We start from the raw sequence: 24,527 nt of genomic DNA on the forward strand, positions 1-24,527 counted from the left end.
GGGGCTTGTGCAGAAGAACATTTCTTTCAGAGCAAAGATTTTGGTGCTAGGAGACAAGTCATCCATATCCTGCAGGATCTGCAATATTAAAAGAAACGTGATTTCCAACGTGGAAGATCCAGAGCTGCCAGAATTATTCCTAGGTTGTATGCATTGAAGCACTTCTTTAGGCATTGTGCACATGCACACATGCACAATTTTGGCTATTCAGTAACCACACAGAACTTGGAGGGGTCACTTCTGTAGTCTTAGAAATAGTCACGCAGCAGAAGGAGGGGAAATAAGGGAGTATAAGAAGAATGGTATCTGATGCTACCGGCAAAAGCTTACTGTGTATGCTTGTGTGGGTATAATTTTATTTTATTTATTATTATATTTAATCCCAGCCTTTTTATTTCTTCCAACACTTGAGGCAGCTTATAACGATAAAATACTGAGTATAAAACTGAACACAATTGCTGCACTTAACATAAAAACCAAAATTAAAAAACATTAATTGAAACAATTAATAATTAAAAACGTGCCACGCTTTTATCACTTGCTAAATACTGGGAGCATTGGAGGAAATCCATTCTGTGTGCCTCACAAGAGTGGAACCTTTCCCACATTCGAGATAGGTGCACCTTCGACAAGAGCTTTCCTGCTGATCTCAATAAACTGGCCACATTCATAGGTGGCAAGATGATCCATAGATAACCAGTTGCTATCTTTTTTTAAACACCTTATACATCAGCACCCTACACTGTGTCTGGTGGGCAACTAGTTGCCATTATAGACTTTTCAGTGCAGGTATTATAGGATCCTTGTTCCATGCATCAAAGCTTGACTGTCGTATGTTGCACCGATGGCAATTTTCAGATGTTTTTCAACATAATTCCAATGTACAGTAGTTGCACATTGAAATAGTAGAAACAGATTGTGCATTGGTAGCTGTTACTAAATCTAGCTGGCTCAGGAAAGTTTGAAATTGGCACCTTATCCTGACCACAATTGGGCAAATATCCTTCCCAAGCCCAGCCCATGAACGACATAGAACAATAAAGCCGAAGGTCAGTTCTTTATTTGCTCAAAGCAAATAGACAGAATCTTGCCAGATTAAATCTATACTAGTCTAACCCTAACAAAGTATACCCAGGAAGTGGCTACCCTAAATCTCTTCCTCTTTCTCCAATCTAGCTCCAGGCTATGTTGTCTTTTCTCTCACCCCCTCCTTGGAATGTGCTCTCTCCTTCCTGGGAAATTGTCTCTTCACTTTAGTCCAGGGGTAGGCAGCCTCAGCTCTTTTATGACTCATGGACTTCAACTCCCAGAATTCCTGAGTCAGCTGACTCAGGAATTCTGGGAGTTGAAATCCATGAGTCATAAAAGAGCCGAGGTTGCCTACCCCTGCTTTAGTCTATCACACCAACTCCAGTTTTAATTTGTGGGGTTTTTTTAAAAAAAATTGCTTTTACTATTAATCTCTTTGTCAGCTGTCAGTTTTTGAAAAAGCTTGATAAATACTCAAATACTAATCATTAATATAACATTAATACTAATATTAGTAAATAGACTAATAGAAAACATATTCAGTAAATAACAGATTATAGCTGCAATGTTGCTTTCCTAATATTAGTAGGCAGCTACAGGAAACCTCTGGACCCAGATTGCCACTTTTAATTCCGTACATTAGACTAGTTCACATAGATTCAGGAATTTCTCTATGGAGAGAAAGTGCCTTTTTCTAAACCATCATTTATAAATAATTATTTATGATTCAGCTGAAGAGGATCCCTGTTTGATAAAAAGACTGAAGCCATTTCAATGGGATACCATTGCCTTGGTGGTGCATTCCTGATCAATTAGATGTAATACTGTTGACCTATCAACACCACTTACTGTTAACACAGTTAGAGAAGCCCCTTTTCCCACCTTACTTTTCATAAGCAAGTCTGCCACTTAGTGGCTGTTTATAGGTACAACCAAAGAAATATTTCTTCTCTTGACAAGAAAAAAGTGACATAACCTGAAGCAGTTCCTATAGAAACAGGCTGGTTTGGAATTTGTGGCTAGTACTTTCTGTGTGTAGAGCTTGAATTCACTCAGCGCAGTGAAATTCACAGGCATCTGTTTTTTTTTTTTACAAAACAGGGACCTCCAGAAATGTGAAAAACACAAAGGGACATGTGTGAGAAAGTACAAAAATACAGGCACAAATGACTATGGCAATGCAGAGAGTTTTAAAAATAAATATACAGATGAAACTAGACAGTCAACTAGGAAAGGCTCACCAGAAATTGGTTGTATATATGGGAACTGCAGTGAGGTTATTAGGTGCAGAAAAATGGAGAAGTACAAATGGAGGAATGGACTGTGAAGATGGGAGCGCTTGCAAAAATGGCTAAATTGGTTTATTTGATTAAGGAGGCAACAATTATAAAAAACTGGAAACCCTTTACAAACTTCTTGCTGAAAATAAATTAAAAATGAACTGGTGATTTCAGGATTCACTGCTTAAAGAGGGTTGTTTATGGGAAGAAGAGAACCAAAATATGTAATTTGGGAGGGTGGAGAAAGTAATTATCACATCTATAACTTCTCAAAGATCAGAAGTTGCTTCTTTAGATACCTTTTCTTTCTTGTTTGTATTTTGCTTCCCTTTGCTTTTTCTTTTATTCTTTCATATTTTCTTATATTTTTTTCCATTTTTCTGTTTAAGTTGTTCTGGTTTTTTTAAAAAAAAATCTTGTGTACAATTTTCTTTCACTAGAGATTATATAAAAACAAATATTTTGGTTTTTATAAAATCTTTAGTGAAACTGGCAGCAGTGTGGAAAGCAGGGCCCCTTTTTTCTTGCCAGCAGAAGCTGCTCAGGGTCACTCCTTAAGCCCATTTCCCAAAGGTGTATGAACCTTTACCATGCAACCTTTTACCTCTGGTTTTCATGATCTTAATTGTGGGGTGCTAGCTGTTTTGATGCCCAGGTTTCTGGAGAAGGGGAAATAAAAGTTGACCATCTGCAAATGCTCTCCAACTGGCTATCTCTCTGTTCTGGAAAACCTTCCCTAATTCAATTTTTGTTAAGTCACAGTTGGACCAAATATCCCCCAAATGAGCAACAAAAGCTCATGTGTGATGGAAAACTGGTTCTGTCCTCCATTGCATTTCTTTATTGTTCCCATTTCCTGCTCCAGAAAATGAAGAACACCTCTGCCTTGTGCAAGCTGCTTTCCTGACTTAAAGTCTCATCCTGCAGTATTGTTCTGTGGTTTTATTTGGTTATTACTATTTGGTTTTACGTGTAAAATCAACACTGAGATCAATCATGAACACCTAGATGTGATCTATGATAATATTTGCATAAGGTGAAGTTTAAATTAATCAGGTGCTATGACTTGAGCACAGCTGCATGTCAATATGCTTGTAGATGGCCAGATGGTAATTGGTGGGAAATTAAGGAACATTAGGTTATAGCTGGTTAGATTCCTGGCCAGAAATACACACACATGCACATACATACAGTAAACATATAGACATAAAAAGAGAGATAGTGAGTGACTGAGAACTATCTTATCAAGAAATAATGGATCCTTTTGATGATTTGATTGATTTCCATTTTGCTTCTAGCTACTAAAAAAAATACATATTTAGACAGTTTTAGGAACGCATCACTAAATCTACCCTACTGAGGTATCTAGCCAACCTGCAAATGTACTCAGCTCATAGTAAAACTTGTACTCTATATATCCATTTTGTGCTCAGGTAAGTAGCCTAGTTTTTTTTAAAAAAACAGGATGTGCAGAACCTTACTGTATAAAATAAGGTTCACTAGTACTCTTGCATTGCAATGTGTTTTATTGCTTTATAACAGCAGGGTGTCCTACTCAGTAAACAGATTAAACAAGCTTGTAGTCTGGACAAAAACAAAATAAAAACAGCACTCAATTTTTTTTTTATTCCTTTCAATCATGTCTGATTCTCAGAGAGTGCCTGGACAAGTTCCAGCACTCTTCTTGGCAAGGTTTTTCACAAGTGGTTTTGCCATTGCCTCCTTCCTAGGGCTGAGATTGAGTGACTGGCCCAAGGTAATTCAGCTGACTTTGTGTCTAAGGTGGGACTAGAACTCACCGTCTCCCAGTTTCTAGCCTGAAACTTAACTACTACACCAAACTGGCTCATAATGTTACTTAGCAAGAGCTCCTTAATCACTAAATTCCTGACCTTCACAACAGAGTATATTAATAGACTGATATAGAAACCTATTTCATTTCTATAGACAGGATTCTCTGCATCTGTTCACTGACTGGCAGCTGAACGTGAAAGTTCTGAATACTTCATTTCTGGTCACACCTTCACTAATGCAGATAATTGCTGTATTTGACACGGTGGAAAATAATATCAAAGAGGAAGGTGGGAATGAGAGTGTTTTGGATACTCGGTGATGTAAAATGAGTTGCTTTAGATCAGGTATGTCAAACTCACGACGTCACATGACGTTGCAAGACATATCGGAGCTTTTTCTCCAATGCCAGCAATGGGGGTGGGCGCTGCTTTCACGTGACGCATCCGGTCCGCGGGCCGGCGGTTTGACACCCCTGCTTTAGATGAGCTTTAGAAAGAGAATTATTTCTTTTGTTCGATCATTGGGTCACTTCTGTTGTGATTCAGGGTCAGCCTGTGGGTTCGGCAGTTGGGTCGGACAACTCAGAGGAGGAGGAGGAGGGGGGTGTTGAAGAGCTTGCTGAGGGGATTGGACAGCTTGATGAGAGCCCCCAGCCAGGCCCCTCTCATCTGGTCACGACGCAGACCCAGCTGTGTGAGCCTGACAGCGTGGATGAAGATGACCCACAGCTGGCCCTGTTCAAGGACGCCCGACGCAGGAGGCAGTCAATCAGGAGTAAACAGAGGAAGGCAATGGGGCTCCTCGGAAGGAGGCAGAGAGAAGCCACGCCCTGAACTGTATTTAAGGGGGAATGCGTGGGAGGGCTGGTTTGCTGAAGGCAACCGCTTGAAAAGCTCCTGTTTCTTGGTTCGTGTCTTGTTCTATTTGTTTTTGTAGCAATAAATTTGGCAGGCGTAATTCCAGCCTCTTGCCTTCTTGTAAAAGGGGTTGTCCCTGCCTTTTCTGCAGGGCCGGTAGCAGGCTGGTACAGAACAACTTCCAATTTTTTTTGTGTGATAAAATATATATATAATTTTTACCTGGATTGTCTGACAGTAACTGCATCTTGAATTCTTATAATCTTGTGTATTGCGGAGAGTATCCAGCTAGCTTGCCTCCTATCAGTTCCTTTTTCTCTCCGGGTCTTCTCCAAAAAGTCTTGCCTTTCCATTATGTCTCTAAAAATTTACATTTTAGCTTCACTATTAGTGTTTCCAGGGAGTTGCCTGGCTTCACTTCATCTAGTATTGAATCGTTCGTTTTTTCTTGTATTCCAAAATACTTACGATCATTTTCTCCAGCTTTGAGAGCCATATCTTACAACTGAAGAAACATTGAAAAGAAGTATCTTTGTTGGAAGTGTAACATCCCTGCACTTGAAACATTTTGCCTAACGGTGTTATTTTCTTTATCCCAAATTGCTTACACCTCTTTATTTTATAGCTACAGTCCCCAATCCTGTGAATTTTCCCAACAGCATGTTGAGTGTCAGCCACCCCCTGGCACTACCGTTGTCAGTCACTTCATATTTTCTATCCATGCGGTTTTCTTGGTAAAAATACGGGAGTGGTCCTACCCTTGCTTTGTCTTGTGCAATATGAACGGATGCCTTTGCCTTTGCCATTAAAGTGATCATCCCTCTCCAGCATCTTCCTATATTTAATTCCATTTTTTTTATTTTAATTCCATTTATATCCTGCCCTTCTCCGAAGACTCAGGGCGGCTTACAAGCTTAGCAGTAGCCTTCATTCTATGTATATGCCTGCTTATTAGGGCTTTCACACACACCCCAAGCGGCATTATTACAAAGTCAGCTTATTGCCCCCAACAATCTGGGTCCTCATTTTACCTACCTCGGAAGGATGGAAGGCTGAGTCAACCTTGAGCCTGGTGGGATGCGAACCTGCACTAATTGCAGGCAGCTGGTGTTACTTAAGGAGGCATTCGGCCCAATGTAGATATCTGTTCCCTTTAGCTCAGCAGCTGGGATGACCCTCAGGCTTTTGATCACTCTGCTGGGAATATATGTTCCTAGCATACCTTCTGACATTCCTCACTCATCCCTCCCAGACACTCTCCCACACCATGACCAGGATGGGGGCAGCACAAAGGGACTTGGAGGGCACCACTAACCCCTCTTCAGCATGTCTTCTGCCTCCCCCAAAGACAAAGCTCATATGGAGGTTACCTTTACTCTTCACTCAGAAGACCATTCCTGATCTGAAGTATTACTTCCATATTATTTCGGCTCTAAAAGAAGCACTACAGTCTGTTATCTTCGTACTTGTCTCAGATGGTTGCTTTAGAAACCCACCCTGCCGGGGTTTCTAGCTCAGGTTAGGGCTGCTGAGGTGCATTCTGTCGGGCTGATTTACAACAAGATTGATTTTCCTGCAAACCATTTCTTTCATGTCATCAGTCTGCCTCATCTCTCTCAGTAAGAAACGTGGTAGATGTGATCTGGGCTTGGAGGAGGAGGAGGAGGAGGAGGAGCTTGCAAGTTTAAAGACTAATGAGCCAGCTTCTTCAGATGAATACCAGAGGTTCTGTTCTAGGCACTGAGAAGGAAATAAATAATCAAATCAGCCTCTTTTACTGTCTGGGAAGGAGACAGTCCCAGCAACCCAGGCTCTGTTCTTCTCCCAAAGCCCTGATTTAATAAGCACAGATCAAAAGCTGATCTCCTCAGGGAAGGCATAACATTCATATGGCTCAGAGAAATTATTGGTTTATCTAATTCATGTCATTCCCCTATCTGCATATTCTGTCTATCGTCATTCCTGCTTGTTCTTTTTCTCCCCCTTTTAAGATAATGCTTATTGGGCAGATGTTTCTACTGAGCCTTTGGTTTTAGATGCTGCCCTTACTTTGCTATGCAGAGAATATGTTTAAGCCTCTCCTTGTTTCAAGACATCATTTCTTTAGACAATTTAGACTCCAATTTGAGATTCAGATTCAGAAAACAACCTGCTTACCTTAGAGGGTTTTGGAGTGTCTCCTCCAAACCTTCCTGTCCAAAATCCAGATCTTTGGTCTTTGCAGTGATTATCATTTGAAATCTCTCTCTCTCTCTCTCTCTCTCTCTCTCTCTCTCTCTCTCTCTCTCTCTCTCTCTCTCTCTCTCTCTCTCTCTCTCTCTCTCTCTCTCTCTCTCTCTCTCTCTCTCTCTCTCCCCCTCCCCCTCCCCCTCTCCCTCTCCCTCTTCCTCCCTCCCCCTCTCTCTCTCATCTCCTTTTATAATATTACATATTCCCAAAATGTGTCAAAAAGTTTCAGCTACCTAATGGGGCTGTTAGTCTTGCCCAGTGGTGCAGTCCATCAAGTTCAAAATGCAATACATCTTACTGGTAAACAAACGGTGCCTGCTGCCCAAACTAATAGATTTGTGTAGCAGAGGGTAGGGGAAGGAGGGGAATATGTAGGATTGGGTGAAGTACAGCTGTTCCTGTTGGGATCCAGGTGGATCTTGCAAGTATTAGATGGCTGAAACTGAGATGGGACACCAGAAACATTACTCAAGGGCAGAGTACAAACAAAGCTCTGGCTAGGAGGCCTGCAAGTCCCTGGGAATGACAGAAAGAACAGGGTTAAAAGAAGAAGACAGAACTCAAGGAGGACCTTGGATCCCTTCCTTTTTAGATACCTTGACTCAATTCCTCGTTTGGGAATGTTGATATATTGAGTTTGTTTTGGTTGTACTACAAACCTTTGGTGGACAGAAAGGGCCTCAAGTAAAGAGAGATAGAAAAATAGCTGGCTCTTGTCTTCCAGAAATATCAAGGTTGATATTATTAGGATGAGAGCCGTAGAGCAAAATATCTCTCTAGATTAACAGGCAGAGATAAGAGAGGTGGGTGGACAAAGACAGAAATTATACTTGTTCCAGCATGCTAATCAAAATGTGTCTGTAAGAGCATTTGCAGAGAGATTGTTGGCAGAGAGGGCAGGAGCAAATGTCATTTTTGTTTATTATTGTTTATTATTGCTCCCATTGGTTGCCATGCCCATGACCCCTGTCCAGACATCATGACATTGGATCTGCAATTTTTCTTCAGTCCTTGAGCTAAAGACAAGGAAATTGGATTGCAGTAAAAGGGGGGGGAGTTGTAATCAAAGGATTGCTTGTTTGTCTTCAATTAAAGCAAATAAATGATTAACTGATCACTTCCATATAAGAAAATAAGCAAAAACATAGGAAAAATTGAAGAGAAATAAGGCCATTGACTATTTACAGAAACTGAAATAAAGGAGGGGAGGAGAGGGGAGGGGATGAGAGGAGAGGAGAGAGCAAAAATGCTGGTAATATTTGTCACAATCATTCCATGATTAACCACTTTGGATATACTTCTAAACAGAAACAGCCATATATATATATACAGTATATATGTGTGTGTATGTTAAATGTTTGTTAAGCATTCAGAATACACTTGCTTAGTCCCAGACACGGGACAAATCTTATTACCTGTTTCAGCCTAGCCCAAGGCCATCAACAGGCAGTAGCCACAGCAGTGGCAGCTCATATATGAACTACTAGAGTGGGGGGGGGCTTGTGTGGGTTGGTTGAGGGTTGGTGCTGTCTCTGGTTGACTGTGCGATTGATCTGGATTCTGAGAATCTGTAGGTTGATGTGTCTGTTGATGGAATTGCTTGTGGAGTGCTTGTGAAGTACCTATGGAGTGCCTATAAGGTCTATGTATACAGTGCTTTTGTTAAACAAATAATATTTTTTCCAATCAACTGGTCCTGAAAGTAATTAAGACACAAAGTATAATAATACTTTGATTGATAAGTGGATAAATTTAACAAATTTAGAAACTTGGAATGGTTATGGAACACCATAGAAAAAGAATTATGAAAATTTTCGTATTTCCAAGCATGTTTTCTCCTGATATGTAATTATACAAAGTTATGTCATTGAATGGAGTCATAACAGGAATCCAATGTACACTAGAGCACTTTTATATGATAGAAACAAGGAAAAAGATAAAATTTCTATTTTAATTGACTGAATTACAAATGTGCCCAATTTTTAAAATTTATTTTAACCTAATACTTTCACTTATTCCATGTCCTTTGAAGAAAAGAAGTAGCTTCCATGTGAAGTCAATTTAAATCTAAAGCTAAATATATATTAATGATCCAAGTTCCATTAGTCATACTTATGTTTTCCTTTTTTGTCCAAGTTACATATATTGTTCTCTCCTTTTATCGTCTCATAGGAATAAACCTATGGTCCCTGGAATTATAGGATGCATTGGATTCCTGTTTGCAAAGCAGCAGGGAGAGGTATTAATTTGAAGAAAGGAATGTAGTATCGGATTGTCTCTCCGCTAGCCTTCAAAGCTCTTTTTTAAGAGGCTGCAAAAGCTGCTGGAGTCCTCTCCACCCCTGAAGCTCAGAGGACATTTCAAGAATGTTAGCATGATGAAAAATTGTGTGCTTTCTGACAGACCTAGCACTAGCAATTAAATATATATTTTGTTTTCAAAAAATCTCCTTAATAAAACTTCTTTGGAAGGAAAAACAGTGGAAGCAAGTGGGGAAAAGACAATAGGATTATTAACATTATTATCGGCGCTTCTCTTAAAGTTATGTGCATGAGGCAAGATGATTGTGCCACAAAGTCTCCTCTGAAAATACCCTGGCTATTATGAAGATGAAGCATTGATTCTTTAGCAGGCAAGGAATTTATCATCCTGTTAAAAACTGCAGAACTTGGCCGGGGCTAGATAAGATAATTGGGGGTCTCAGTCTGTTAAGATGACCTAGAAATAGCAGCTATTCTTAGGCATGGAACAAGGCAGTTGCCTCAGACCAATTATAGCTGTTGGTGTCTGTATATGCTTGTGTATGTGTATACACACAGAGAGAGATAAGTGGTTACCTTCTTAAGCCATCCGTGGCTTAAAAAGAACTTTCCACTGTAAAGCAAACTACACTGAGGGAAATATTCAAACCTGCAGTGACTTTGTATCTATCTGTTCTACAATTTCATCTTTAGTTTAATAAATTTGTAAAAATTACGTTGTTTGCAGAAACGCTGTTTAATAGGTTTTTGTTGTTGGTGTTAGTTGCGAAGTCATGTCCGACCCATCGCGGCCCCATGGACAATGTTCCTCCAGGCCTTCCTGTCCTCTACCATCTTCTGGAGTCCATTTAGGCTCACGCCTACTGCTTTAGTGACTCCATCCAGCCACCTCATTCTCTGTCGTCCCCTTCTTCTATTGCCCTCAACCTTTCCCACCATTAGGCTCTTCTCCAGTGAGTCCTTCCTTCGCATTAGGTAGCCAAAGTATTTAAGTTTCAACTTCAGGATCTGGCCTTCTAAAGAGCAGTCAGGGTTGATCTCCTCTAGGACTGACTGGTTTGATCACCTTGCAGTCCAAGGGATTCGCAGGAGTCTTCTCTAGCACCATAGTTCAAAGGCTTCAATTCTTTGGTGCTCAGCCTTTCTTATGGTCCAACTTTCACAGCCATACATTGCAACTGGGAAGACCATAGCCTTGACTATACGCACTTTTGTTGACAGGGTGATGTCTCTGCCTTTTAGTGTGCTGTCTAGATTTGCCATGGCTTTCCTCCCCAGGAGCAAGCATCTTTTAATTTCTTGGCTGCAGTCCCCATCTGCAGTGATCTTGGAGCCCAGGAAAATAAAATCTGTCACTACCTCCATTTCTTCCCCATCTATTTGCCAGGAAGAACTGTGGAAGAACTTGCCACAGTTTGTTGTGGTCCACACAATCAAATGCTTTAGCATAGTCAATGAAGCAGAAGTAGATGTTTTTCTGGAACTCCCTAGCTTTCTCCATGATCTAGCATATGTTGGCAATTTGATCTCTAGTTCCTCTGCCTCTTCGAAATCCTGCCTGTACTTCTGGTAGTTCTCGATCCACATGCTGCTGGAGTCTAGCTTGTAGGATTTTAAGCATAACTTTACTAGCAAGTGAAATGAGTGCAATGGTGCAATAGTTTGAACATTCTTTGGCACTGCCTTTCTTTGGAATTGGAATGTAAACTGATCTTTTCCAATCCTGTGGCCACTGTTGAGTTTTCCAAATTTGCCGGCAAATTGAGTGTAGCACTTTTACTGCATCGTCTTTTCAGATTTTGAATAGCTCAGCTGGAATACTGTCACCTCCACTACCTTTGTTGTTGCTCAGCTTTCTTTTTTTTTATTGAAAAGTTTTTCAATACATTTTATCTTTAACAATCCCTCCCCCCACCCCCCACCCAACCCTTCCTAGCCCTCCCTAACCCTCCACCCTCCCCTTCCCACCTCCCCCCTCCCCGACTTCCCAGAGCTAAATACAAGGTATAAAGATAAAAACAATCATAAACAACCATATGCTAACAACAATAAACTATTAAGTCTATCGCACTCTAGCTCATATGAAATGACTACAAGCAATACTAATATCACATAAAGAGAAGGAAAAAAAACTTATTCAAATGCTAAATGAAACGTTTTAGTCCCATATTTGTTCTGGATATAATCAATCCACTTTTTCCACTCCATAATATAACGTTGTTGCGAATGGTCTTTCAAGTAAGCCGATATCTTTGCCATTTCCGCCAGGTCAGAAACTTTTAGAGTCCATTCTTCTATAGTCGGAAGTTCCTCCTTCTTCCAATATTGACCTATTAAAAGTCTTGCTGCTGTAATTAAGTTCAACATCAACTTAGTGTCCACAACAGTAGTATCTGTAATTATGCCCAATAAGAACAATTGCGGACAAAACTTTATCCTTTGCTTAAATATCTTCTGCATATTCCACCAGATTTTTATCCAAAAAGCCTTGACCTTTTTACAGGTCCACCATATGTGAAAATACGTTGCATCTTCGCCACCACATCTCCAGCATTTAGGTTGATAGTTCGGATACATACTTGCAAGCTTTTTAGGATCTAAATGCCACCTATAAAACATTTTATAAAAGTTCTCTCTTAAGTTTTGAGCTTGTGTAAATTTTATGTTCCTCACCCAGATCTTTTCCCAAGTGCCCATTGTGATAACTTCTTGAATATTCTGAGCCCACTTTATCATACAATCTTTAACAAGTTCTGTTTCTGAATCAATTTCTATCAATGCAAGATATATCCGTTTGATATGTGCTGGACCCTGATTTCTAATTTGCTTTACCAAATTTTCATCAGTCATTGAAAAACCAATTTTCTGGTCTTCTTTCCACCTCGCCTGTAATTGACCATATTGAAACCAAGTTTGAACAATCTTCTCATCTCGTAAAAGATTATAGGGCTTCAAACACCATACGTTCCTCTCCAAACTTAAGATCTCCTTGTATGTAGTCACATCATGTTTGAAGCCAACATTTGTATTTTCTATTGCATGTTTCGGGATTGCCCACAACGGTATCTTGTAATCTAACTTATGTCTATACTTTTTCCAAACTCTCAGCAATGCCTGTCTTAAAATATGCACTTTAAACATATTATCTACCTTCTTATCATACAATAAATATGCATGCCAGCCAAATAACAAGTCGTGGCCCTCAAGATTTAATAATCTCCCTTGTGTCAAATTAATCCAGTCACTTATCCCTGACAATGCAGCAGCTTCATAATATAATTTAAAGTTGGGCATTTTAAGACCACCTCTTTCACGCGTATCCTGCATAATCTTAAGTTTAACTCGTGGCCTTTTCCCTGCCCATACAAATTTATTGATACCCCGTTGCCATTCCTCCAAATTTGAATCTTTTTTAAGAATAGGTATCATTTGAAATAAAAATAGAAATTTAGGCAAGACATTCATTTTCACTGCTGCAATTCTTCCCAATAGAGACAATTGCAATTTTTCCCAACTCTCCAATTCTTTTTGAATTTTTCCCCATAGCTTTTCATAATTATTTTTATATAACTTTGCATTTGAGGGTGACAGATACACCCCCAAATATTTAACCCTTTTAACAATCTCAAATCCAGTTAACCCTTCTAAAAGGGCCTTTTGCGAAGCTGTCATATTTTTGGCTAGTATTTTAGTTTTTTGTACATTAACCTTAAATCCAGAAACCTTCCCATATTGCATTATTATCTCCATCAGGTCCACAACAGAATTTTCTGGCTGGGTCACCGTAACAACCAGATCGTCTGCAAATGCCCTCAGTCTGTAATCCTGATCTCTAATTTGAATACCCTTATTTTTTTTTGAATTCCGTATTTTAATCAATAATATCTCCAATGTTAAAACAAATAATAAAGGTGATAACGGACACCCTTGTCTTGTGCCCTTTTCAATATTGCATACTACAGTCAAACTATTATTTACTATTATTCGGGCAGTTTGTTTTTGATATAATGCCCTAATTGGTTGTAAAAAATTATCCCCAAAATTCATTTTATCTAAAACTTTCATCAAAAATTGCCAATCCAATTGATCAAAAGCTTTTTCAACATCTAAAAAGATCAACGCCGCAGGGATCTGGTTGTTCCTTTCCAAAAACTCCACCAAGTCAACTATATGCCTCACATTATTTTTCATTTGTCTACCACTAATAAACCCAGTTTGGTCCCCATGAATCATCTGTTGCAAAACCCTCATCAGTCTATTAGCTAAAACCTTAGCAAATATCTTGTAGTCCGTATTCAAAAGTGATATTGGTCTGTAATTTCTTACTTGAGTAACATCCTGATCTTCCTTCGGAATCAGGGAAATAAAAGCAGTTCTCCAAGACGGAGGCACCCTTCCTCCCCTTTGAATTGTCTGAAACAATTCCCTTAATGGCTTTATCACCTCCGATTGTAGATTTTTGTAATAGACCGCAGTCAGTCCATCCGTGCCTGGCGCTTTATCCACCTTCAATTGCTTAATTGCTAAAAGAATTTCTTCTTCTGTTATCAATTGATTAATCTCTTCCTTTTGTTCTTGTGTAAGAACCGGGATGTTGGCATTCTTCAAATATACATCAATATCTGTTTCATTAATCTTATCTTTAGCATATAATTTGGAATAAAAGTCTACAAAGGCTTCCTTAATAAGGTCCTGTTGATACACAACCTTACCTTTATGTTCTATTTTATCTATGTTAGAAGCCCTTTGCTTTTTCCTTAACCTGTAGGCCAACCTGGTTTATTGGCATTGCAAAAAGTGTTATGCCTAGCAAACCGTAAATTAGTTGCCACCTGATCAGCCATCAACTTATCAAATTGTCCTCTTAACAAATTAATAACCTCTTTAATCTTCACATCCGATGGATTCAAAATTAGGGCCTTTTCTTTTTCCCTAATTTCATTCTCCAATTCTTTCCTCCTGACTTCCAAGTTACGTCTGTATTTATTGTTCATATATATTAACACCCCTCTCATATAAGCTTTACTAGCGTCCCAAACCATGTCCATAGAAGTATCCTTGTTCATATTAATTTCAAAAAAGTCCTTCATCTGTTTTTTACATTCTTCCACATTACTCTGATTTCTAAACAAGTTTTCATTCAAGCACCAAGAGCGCCTATCTCTATTATCCTTATTAATCTCTAACCAGACTGGACTATGGTCAGATATAGTTCTTGGACAAATCTTTATCTTCTTAATCCTAGAAAAAAATCATTAGTCAATAATATAAAATCAATTCTGGAAAAAGATTGGTGTCTATCAGAAAAAAAAGTATAATCCTTTTCATGTAGATGTGTTTCTCTCCAGATGTCTCGCAATTCCAAATCATCCTTCATTTCAAAAAAAGATTTAGGCAATCTAGCATGGCTCGGGGCATGTTTAAAAGAACCACACTTGTCCAGTTGTACGTCCAAGACACCATTCCAATCTCCCATAAAAATAAAAGATTTATAATCCGTCTGGGTAATCTTACTGTGTAGTGATCCATAAAAGTCAGCTTGTTGTTGATTAGGAGCATACAGTCCAACCAAAAGCGTTTTTTTGCCTTCTAACAGCAGATCTATCATAACGTATCTTCCTTGTTTATCTGCTTCTATTAGTTCCGCTGTCATAGTATTCTTAACATAAATGACCACTCCATTTTTCTTATTCATTGCAGAAGCAATAAATTGCGTACCCAACCTTGAGTTCAATAGGTACTTTTGATCCATAACCCTAATATGTGTTTCTTGCAAGCAAATAACATCAGTCTTAAATTGTTTTAAGTATTGAAAAACTTTCTTTCTCTTCTGTGGTGAGTTTAAACCATTGACATTCCAGGTTAGGAACTTAGTCGCCATCCTTGGCGTCCCGAAGCTTCTGGAGCACGCCTGCCAAAATCCCCTTAACTTCCTTAGGCCGCGCCCCTCCCACAGCTTCACTATAGGTACACTTTGAAGATTCCATAACTTTCTGCTGGTCTTGCTCTTGCTCTTGTCTCACTCGTCTCGAGGCAGCACGCGTCATCCTCTGCTCTCTAGCGTCTTCCGATGAAACTGTAATTTGATCCCCTCCAGTAGCTTTCTCATCTGTCTGTATTCCTTCAGCATCTTGAGGCTTTCCCTCACCATTTTTCTTTGCAGATTCCAAAAGTGGTAAAGGGGTTGCTTTTAAAACTTTACTATAGAAATCACGTGCCTGGATCACTGTGACCAAACGGTGTCTCGTACCTTCATGCATCACCACCATGCCCACTGGTATCTCCCATCTGAACTTGATATCGCGTTTCTTAAGTTCCTGTGCCAGAAAAGCAAAATCTTTCCTTCTCCTTAAAATTCTTGGAGGAATCTCTTTTAAAACCAAAACTTCTTGCTCAGCAACCACAAACTTAGTGTCATAAGCAACTTGGATAACTTCATTCCTGATTGCTCTCTTTGTAAAATAAACCACCACATCTCTAGGTAGCTTCCTCTGCCTTGCAATCCATGAATTCACACGAAAGATTTTGTCTATACTTCCCTCAATTTCAGCTGCTGGCTGTCCCAGTGCCACTTCCAAAGCCTCAGAGACTATCTGCTTTAAATCTTCTTTAGGATTCTCTTTTAAGCCTCTGATTCTGATAGCAAACTCCATCTGGTGGTACTGGACCAGAGTCAAGTCCCCATCCATTTTATCCATTATATTTTCATTCTCTAAAACTTTTGCTTCTAGTCTGGAATTCTTTTGGCTAAGATCCTCCACTTTTTCATCCAAGCCTTGAATACATAAAGCCACACCTTCAAGTGCAAGATGTCTGCCCTCATTGCTGTAAACTTCTCTTCCAGCTTCTCCTCCAGCTTCTCCTCCAGCTTTTCCATCTTTTCATCTATAATATCTGATATTTGTTGTGAATGCTTTTCCAAGGCATCCTGTAAATCCTTAACCGTCAGTGCCGGAGCAGGTGCAGGAGGAAGTAAAGCTTGCAGCGAGGACTGTGGCACCAAGGAAGCCCCCGCACTCCGGAGAACTTTAGAAGTTTTAGTCGCCATCTTCCCCCTCTTTCACTTGCTACGCACTTTCACTTTTAAAATCCATAAAGTCCATTGAACTAGAGAACAAAAATCCACTTCACCTTGACCTCCTGTATCGCTCTGCCTGCTTCTTCACACTCGAAAGTCTTTCCTTCTGGCAGGGGTGGTTGCTAACGCTTGGTTCTGCTCCCAAAAGCACGGAGCAGAAGCGCTGCGCAGCCCGGAGCAAACCCAGGCTTCGGGGGGGCTCAATCCTTCAGCCGCCCGATCTACAAGCTCAGGCGGCCCCGGAGAGCTCAACCCCTACCTGGGGCCTCACCCCCTCCTCTTCTCCCGAGGAGGGGGCTTCCAAACCACTAAAACAGCTGATCGGCGCTGTTTTCAGCAGTTCAAACAGAGCCACGGAGCGGACAGCCCAGAGATGGCTGTCTTCAGCGTCGCGTCGCCACCGGAAGTTCAGCTTTCTTAAGGCCCACTTCACTTCACATTCTAGGATGTCTGGCTCAAGGTCAGTGACCACCTCATCGTGGTTATCAGGGATGTTAAGCTCATTCTTGTATAGTTGTTCTGTGTAATTTTGCCACCTCTTCTTAATCTCTTCTGCCTCTGTTAGGTCCCTGCCATTTTGGTCCTTCATCATGCTCATTTTTGCATGAAACGTTCCCTTCATCTCTCCAATTTCCTTGAAGAGATCTCTGGTCCTCCCTATTCTATTGTTTTCTTCTATTTCTTTGCACTGTTCATTTAAGAAGGCATTCTTATCTCTTCTAGCTATTCTCTGGAATTCTGCATTCAATTGGGTGTATCTTTCTTTTTCTCCCTTGCCTTTCGCTTCCCTCCTTCCCTCAGCTATTTGCAACGCTTCCTCAGAAAGCCATTTTGCTTTCTTGCATTTCTTTTTCTTTGGGATGGTTTTAGTTGCTACCTCTTGTACGATGTTTCGAACCTCTGTCCATAGTTCTTCAGGCACTCTGTCTATCAGATCTAATTCCTTAAATCTATTTGTCACCTCTACTGTATATTCATCAGGGATATGATTTAGTTCATATCTGAGTGGCCTAGTGCTTCTCCCTACTTTCTTCAGTTTAAGCCTAAACTTTGCAATGAGAAGCTCATGGTCTGAGTTACAGTCAGCTCCTGGTCTTGTTTTTACTGACTATAAAAATGGTTTGCCTTGGATTTGAACTAGATCATTCTGTCATTTGGGGGATTGTATCCCAGTATTGCTTTTCCTACTCTTTTAGAAATGAAGGCTACTCCATTTCTTCTGAGGGATTCTTGCCTGAAGTAGTATACCTGATGGTCATCTGAATTAAATTCACCCATTCCTGTCCATTTTAGTTCACTGATACCTAAGATGTCGGTGTTCAGTCTTGTCATCTGTTTGACCACGTCCATATTTCCTTGTTTCATGGATCTTACATTCCAGGTTCCTATGGAGAAAAAAAATTTACAGCATTGGACTTTCCTTTCACCACCAGACACACCCACAGCTGAGCGTCCTTTCGGCTTTGGCCCAGTTGCTTCATTCTTTCTGGCGCTACTAGTACTAGCCCTCTGCTCTTCCCCAGTAGCATATTGGATGCCTTCCGACCTGAGGGGCTCATCTTCCAGCATCATATCTTTGTGCCTTTTGGTACTGTCCATGGGGTTTTCATGGCAAAGATACTGGAGCAGGTTGCCATTTCCTTCTCCAGTGGATCACGTTTTGTCAGAACTCTCTGCTATGACCTGTCCGTCTTGGGTGGCCCTGCACGGCATAGCTCATAGCTTCATTGAATTACGCAAGCCCCTTCGCCACGACAAGGCAGTAATCCATGAAGGGTGTTGAATAGGTTAAAATGGCCCAAAAGAAAGCTGAAATTCATCTTAAACTGAGCAAGTACATCATTGGCAAATAATGAATAACTTGGGAAATATACTATGCCCTTTTTTTTCTTTAGGCTTAAAAAATAAATAAAGCTCACCTGAAGAAAATAAAATCTTGGTTGTTGTTGTTAGTTGCAAAATCGTGTCCGACCCATCGTGACCCCATGGACAACATTCCTCCAGGCCTTCCTGTCCTCTACCATCTTCTGGACACTATTTAGGCTCATGCCTACTGCTTCAAAATCTTGGTAGAGATCCTTATTACCTAACTATAGTGGTTAATACCAGAATGAACCCGCAGAGGGCAGGCTTTCACAGGAAAATTGTGCAAGTATGTATGAGCCTGAAGCCTAATAACAGAATCTTTCTTACTTTTTCTGAAGTTGAAAGTGAGGAGATACATTAAGAAGCCCTTGATATAAGTACCTTCTGTGGAGGTGGCAACCAGGAGCAGCGGAAAAATGACTTTTCAAATATTAGTTAAAGATAACACTGCCCTGGGAAAAGGCCCCGATTTAGAATGATAGGTCTTTCCTGGCTGCATTATAATCCAGGAAGGAATTGTAAGTATTTTAGCTTTACCAGCAGCCTCACACAACTGCTTGATGAATGTAGCTTGTAGCCTTTTTGTAGCTGTTGCTAAATAAGACAACAAATCCAAATGTTTTCAAAACTAAAGGGATGGAAATGCACCAATATGTACCCAGCCATCACATCTGAATGTCGACTCGCATCTCCTCAGAAGCCTTGAACCAAATAGCAGGGGCCTGGATTTGAAAAATGCAGCCCAAGGACCTGTACACCTCCTACCAAGGAATGACTTCATGATCTTAAATAAGGCCAATGGCTAGAGATCTGTGGACTCTTTGACAGTAGTGAAGTACTCACATTTGCCACGACGAAATCCTTAAAAAGACTCTTAATTGTGCTTGGTTGTGTTTACTCTTTGTGTTCTGCTCATGCTGCTATGACTTTGCTGGCATTTCTTCTCCAGAACATTTTCATAAATCTGGGGGTTTCCCATGATTCATGAATAGTAAGAGTCCGCACTGGTGCGACTCAGTCCAAAGTCTTCATTGTCACTCAGTTCAGCCAGGAGCTTCTCATTTTAATTATATACCAGAACTTCAAGGAATCCCTAAGCACGCACACACACAGTTGCCTTATTCTTTACAATTAGTATCTCAGATGTAAAGAGAAGGTCCCCCTCCCTGCAGTAAGAAGAGTTTTTCCTATTCCTTGCGATTCACTTGGGTAAAATCAGGTAGAGAATTGGGAGAAGAAGCAAATGAGGGCAATGGGAAGAAGGAATTCTGCCAGATGGATGTGTATTGTAATTGCATGTTAGATCTTATTAGAGGGTTGTTGTTATCTGACACTAGTGGAGTGGAGTGGAAGAGGAATGCTAGGCAGCCCAGGGGAGTGAAGATAATAGGGAGGAAAGTGATTTATGGCAAGAAGAGGGACATATAATGGGAGGAAAAGAAGTTGAGTATCTAGTTGTAATCTCTAGTTCTAGACTCCTGCATTCATGAACAATGCATCCAGTTCGCTGGGTGTGCTTATTTCTGCTTAATGTTTCTGAATGCTAGGTATATCTGTAATGAATTTAATCTTATCTACAATTAAATTGTGGATAGGAGATCACATCTGGTGTGCAATATTGAGATCTGGCTGAATAAGATGTGAGGAGTCTCCTTTATGGAAATCTACCCAGTCAGACTTCATATAGTCATCAGTCCTGATTTCAGGGTAAGGAAGATAGCTTGGAAATGGTTTATCATGAGACTCTAGCCTTTGAAAGACCATTTTTCTTGAGGAGGCCAGATATGAATTGATCACCCTGCAGTAGATTTACCCAAAGTGTTAATGCTGAGCAGTTTTACTCTCCCTTCTCTGACATTTGAGATGATTTTTATTTATTTTATTTTTTTATTTTATTGAATTTATATACCGCCCTTTCCCAAAGGACTCAGGGTGGTTTACAGGGTACTTAAAACATTGATACAAAAATCAAAAACAATTAAAAAGAATTAAATTTAATCCCTGAAAAAAATATAAAAAACCCCAATTAAAAACTTTCAGCCTGGGCCGGAAAGCTCGAAGAGCCAGGTCTTCAGGTCCCGGCAAAATAAACGAAGGTCGGGGGCGGTCCTAAGCTCTGCGGGCAGCTGGTTCCAGAGGGCAGGCGCACCCACAGAGAAGGCCCTCCCCCTGTGTGTTACCCGCCTGCAATCTTTAACCGGCAGCACCCTGTGAAGGCCCTCCCTGTGGGAGCGCACTGGACGAAGGGAACTTGATGCCGGCAGCAGGTGTTACCTCAGATATCCCGGACCCAAGCCATTTAGGGCTTTATAGGTCATCACCAGCACCTTGAATCTCACCCGGAGGACAACCGGAAGCCAATGCAGCTCGCAGAGTAGAGGTGTTACATGGGAGTGTTGGGAAACCCCCATCACAACTCGCGCGGCCGCATTCTACACCAGCGGAAGCCTCCGAGTGGTCCTCAAGGGCAGCCTTATGTAGAGAGCGTTGCAGTAGTCTAAATGGGAGGTCATGAGCGCATGAGTGACTGTGCGTAGAGCATCTCAGTCCAGGTAGGGTCGCAACTGGCGTACCAGGCGAACCTGGGCAAAAGCCCCCCTGGTCACGGCTCCTATGTGATCTTCAAAATTGAGCCGTGAATCCAGGAGGATGCCCAAGTTGCGAGCCCTATCAATGGGGGGGTAACACCTCACCCCCATTGTTAAAGATGGAATAGTCTGGTTAACCCGAGATGCCGGTATGCACAGCCACTCAGTCTTGGCAGGATTGAGACGAAGCCTGTTTCTCCCCATCCAGACCCGGACCGCCTCCAGGCAACGGGACATCACGGCGAGGGCATCACTGGGTTGGTTTGGGGTGGAGAAAAAAAGTTGGGTATCATCAGCATACTGATGATACCCCACCCCGAAACCCCGAATGATCTCACCTAGCGGCTTCATATAGATGTTGAACAGGAGGGGAGAGAGAACCGACCCCTGAGGGACTCCACAAACGAGAGGCCTCGGGGCGAATCTCTGCCCTCCCATCAACACCGACTGCAAGCGGCCCAGGAGATATGAGGAGAACCACCGTACAATGGTGCCTCCCACTCCCAACCCCCTGAGACGCCGCAGTAGGATACCATGGTCGATGGTATCAAAAGCCGCTGAGAGATCTAATAGGACTAGGACAGAGGAACAACCCCTGTCCCGAGCCGCCAGAGATCATTCACCAATGCCGTCTCCGTGCTGTGCCCGGGCCTGAAACCCGATTGGTACGGGTCCAGATAATCAGTTTCCTCCAGGAACAGAGGAAGCTGATGCGCCACCACACTCTCAACAACCTTCGCCAAAAGGTTAATGAATTTTTGAATTCATTGCCATAATAATAAACATGGATTTGCCCAGATTGTCACTGTTACAACCCCAGGGGGCTGACCATCTACCTGGCTTTTATTTTAGAGCAGTTGAGGCAAGGTCTAGTACTGGGAGACATTTTCATTACTTGCTTGTTATGGACACTTCATTCGGTCCATAAGATTAACTGGAGACACTAATTCTTGCAGATAGGAAGGGCCAATTACAATGGCCTGCCCCAGATTTTGATGGATTTGGAGGAATTCCAGACAGCATTTGGGGAATTTCTTAGATAACAGGAGACTAAGTTTATTAAATGGCTTGTTTGCAATATGAGAGTGAGTAGGATACTAGCTAGATTGAGCAGCTTCTCATTGCTTGTCAATCTTAGACTGTTCCTTGATTCTTTGAGGTGCTTTGGAAGAAGAAGTGAGTGAACAGGTGCATGAGAAATTGTTCTAACTGTACATGTATAGAGCTTTAATTAGAGCTGTTATATTTATGATGATAAAGGTGGCCCTGTGAGAATACTTTTCAGTCCTCACTGTATTTGCAGATACTGTAGTTAGCTTGATGTACTCATTAGTGTGTTTCAAACCCTTCTTGGACAGCAAACTCTATTGATATACATTCTAATTTTCTGGGCAAACATTTTATGGTTAAAATAACTCATCTTAATTCTGAATAGAAAGTTGGGTGGACAGAATCCAAAGAAGTGACAAAAGTGATGTTTGCAGTATTATTTGAAAGTTTTAGAGCCTGTAGATCTCAAGAAGTAAAAACATATGGTCTAAACCTCATCCCCCATATGGCTAACTAAATTTTGAAATTGCTGACATAAAGGAACTAAACGTGGTACCCCATGAGCATCACAGCTTAGTGGAGATTTAAATGCTAGTCTTCCCAGTCCCAATTGAGTTGTCAAAACTTGCTCTATTGTTTGAATGTTGCAGATGTATAATATATCTCCAATGTCTTCTTCCTTCCCTCCCTTTCTGCAGACTTTGCATATAATTTGTCTTCTCAGCCTGAACTATTAAGGATGGCCAACTTCACCAATGGCAACTTCACCAAGGAAAACACCGCTAAGCATAAAATCGTGGAAATGATTTTCATAGTTACTGTAACTGGGTCACTTAGTCTTGTCACTGTGGTTGGAAATATCTTGGTCATGCTGTCCATCAAAGTGAACCGCCAACTTCAGACCGTCAACAACTATTTCCTCTTTAGCCTGGCCTGTGCTGACTTGATAATTGGCATATTCTCAATGAATCTCTACACCGTGTATATTGTCAAGGGCTATTGGCCACTTGGGGCTGTAGTATGTGACCTCTGGCTGGCGCTAGACTATGTAGTGAGTAATGCCTCTGTCATGAACTTACTCATCATCAGTTTTGATCGCTATTTCTGCGTTACAAAACCATTGACCTACCCAGCTAGGCGGACAACCAAAATGGCTGGACTGATGATTGCAGTGGCTTGGATATTATCCTTTATCCTCTGGGCACCTGCCATATTGTTTTGGCAGTTCATTGTTGGAGAGAGGACAGTACCAGAAGGACAGTGCTACATTCAGTTCCTCTCCAACCCAGGTGTAACCTTTGGCACAGCCATTGCTGCATTCTACCTCCCAGTGGTTATCATGACTGTGCTGTACATCCACATCTCATTGGCCAGCCGGAGCCGTGTGAGAAGGCACAAACCAGACAGTAGGAAAGAGAAGCGGACTAAGCCACTCAGCTTTCTGAAAAGCCCTCTGGTCAAGCAGAATAACAACAATTCTCCCAAGAAAGTGGTGGAGGTGAAGGAGGAAGCAAAAAATGGGAAAGTAGAAGAGCAGCCCTTGCAACCATCTGAAACTACTGGCCACCAAGAGGAGAAAGAAACCTCTAATGAATCCAGCACGGTAAGCATCACCCAGACAAATAAAGAGAAACAAGGGCTGGAGATTGTACCAGCCGATGCAGGCGAGAGCCCTGCCCATCCTCGGATCAACCCTGCCTCTAAGTGGTCCAAAATTAAGATAGTCACTAAACAAACTGGGACTGAATGTGTCACTGCCATTGAGATTGTCCCAGACAAAGAAGCCCGTTCTACCCCAATTACCTTATCAAACAGCCGTCCAGTTAACGTCGCCAGGAAATTTGCTAGCATTGCCAGGAGTCAGGTTAGGAAGAAGAGACAAATGGCAGCTCGGGAGAAGAAAGTCACCAGAACCATTTTTGCCATCTTGTTGGCTTTCATTTTGACATGGACACCTTACAACGTGATGGTCCTCATTAATACATTCTGCAACTATTGTATTCCTGAAACAGTCTGGTCCATTGGATACTGGTTGTGCTATGTCAACAGCACCATCAACCCAGCTTGTTATGCCCTTTGCAACGCTACCTTCAAGAAGACCTTTAAGCATCTTCTTATGTGTCAGTACAGGAACATTGGTACCGCAAGATAATCTGGATTTGGTGGGGGGTGCTCAGCAATGGAGTTGGGTGTGGAGATTTGTCATTCTCCAACCAGATAAATCTATTATTCTTAGTCATACCACTAATTACTAGATGGAGCCTTTCACCAAATGCAGAATCAGAACTAGTGAAAACATACTCTTTCAACTTACTTGGCTCTTGAATATTCACCAAGAAATAGGCAGATCTTCCACCCAGATGATTCTCTTGACTGTGCTTCTTCAGAAAACAAAGAAGAAGGAAGCTAGGGATTAGATGTGATTTCACCAGACAGACAGACAGACAGACCTTGCTCTTTGCCCTGCTGCTCTTGATACATCATAAACTTTCATG

The 24,527-nt window shown here is 41.2% G+C and overlaps 1 protein-coding gene across 1 annotated transcript in view; it reads left to right on the forward strand.

Annotated features, from left to right (window-relative positions):
* CHRM4 (cholinergic receptor muscarinic 4) overlaps nucleotides 1-24,184 on the forward strand; it is a gene marked incomplete at its 3' end in the record, with an annotated part of 73,755 nt that extends 49,571 nt beyond the window's left edge. The window contains exon 2 of the mRNA XM_081314370.1: nucleotides 22,731-24,184. Within this exon, the coding sequence (XP_081170496.1) occupies nucleotides 22,731-24,184 (1,454 nt within the window). The remainder of the gene's footprint in view (nucleotides 1-22,730) is intronic.
* Nucleotides 24,185-24,527: the final 343 nt, after the last annotated feature.

The sequence above is a fragment of the Vipera berus genome (genome assembly GCF_964194415.1).
Source record: "Vipera berus genome assembly, chromosome: 1".
Classification (NCBI taxonomy): Eukaryota; Metazoa; Chordata; class Lepidosauria; order Squamata; family Viperidae; genus Vipera; species Vipera berus.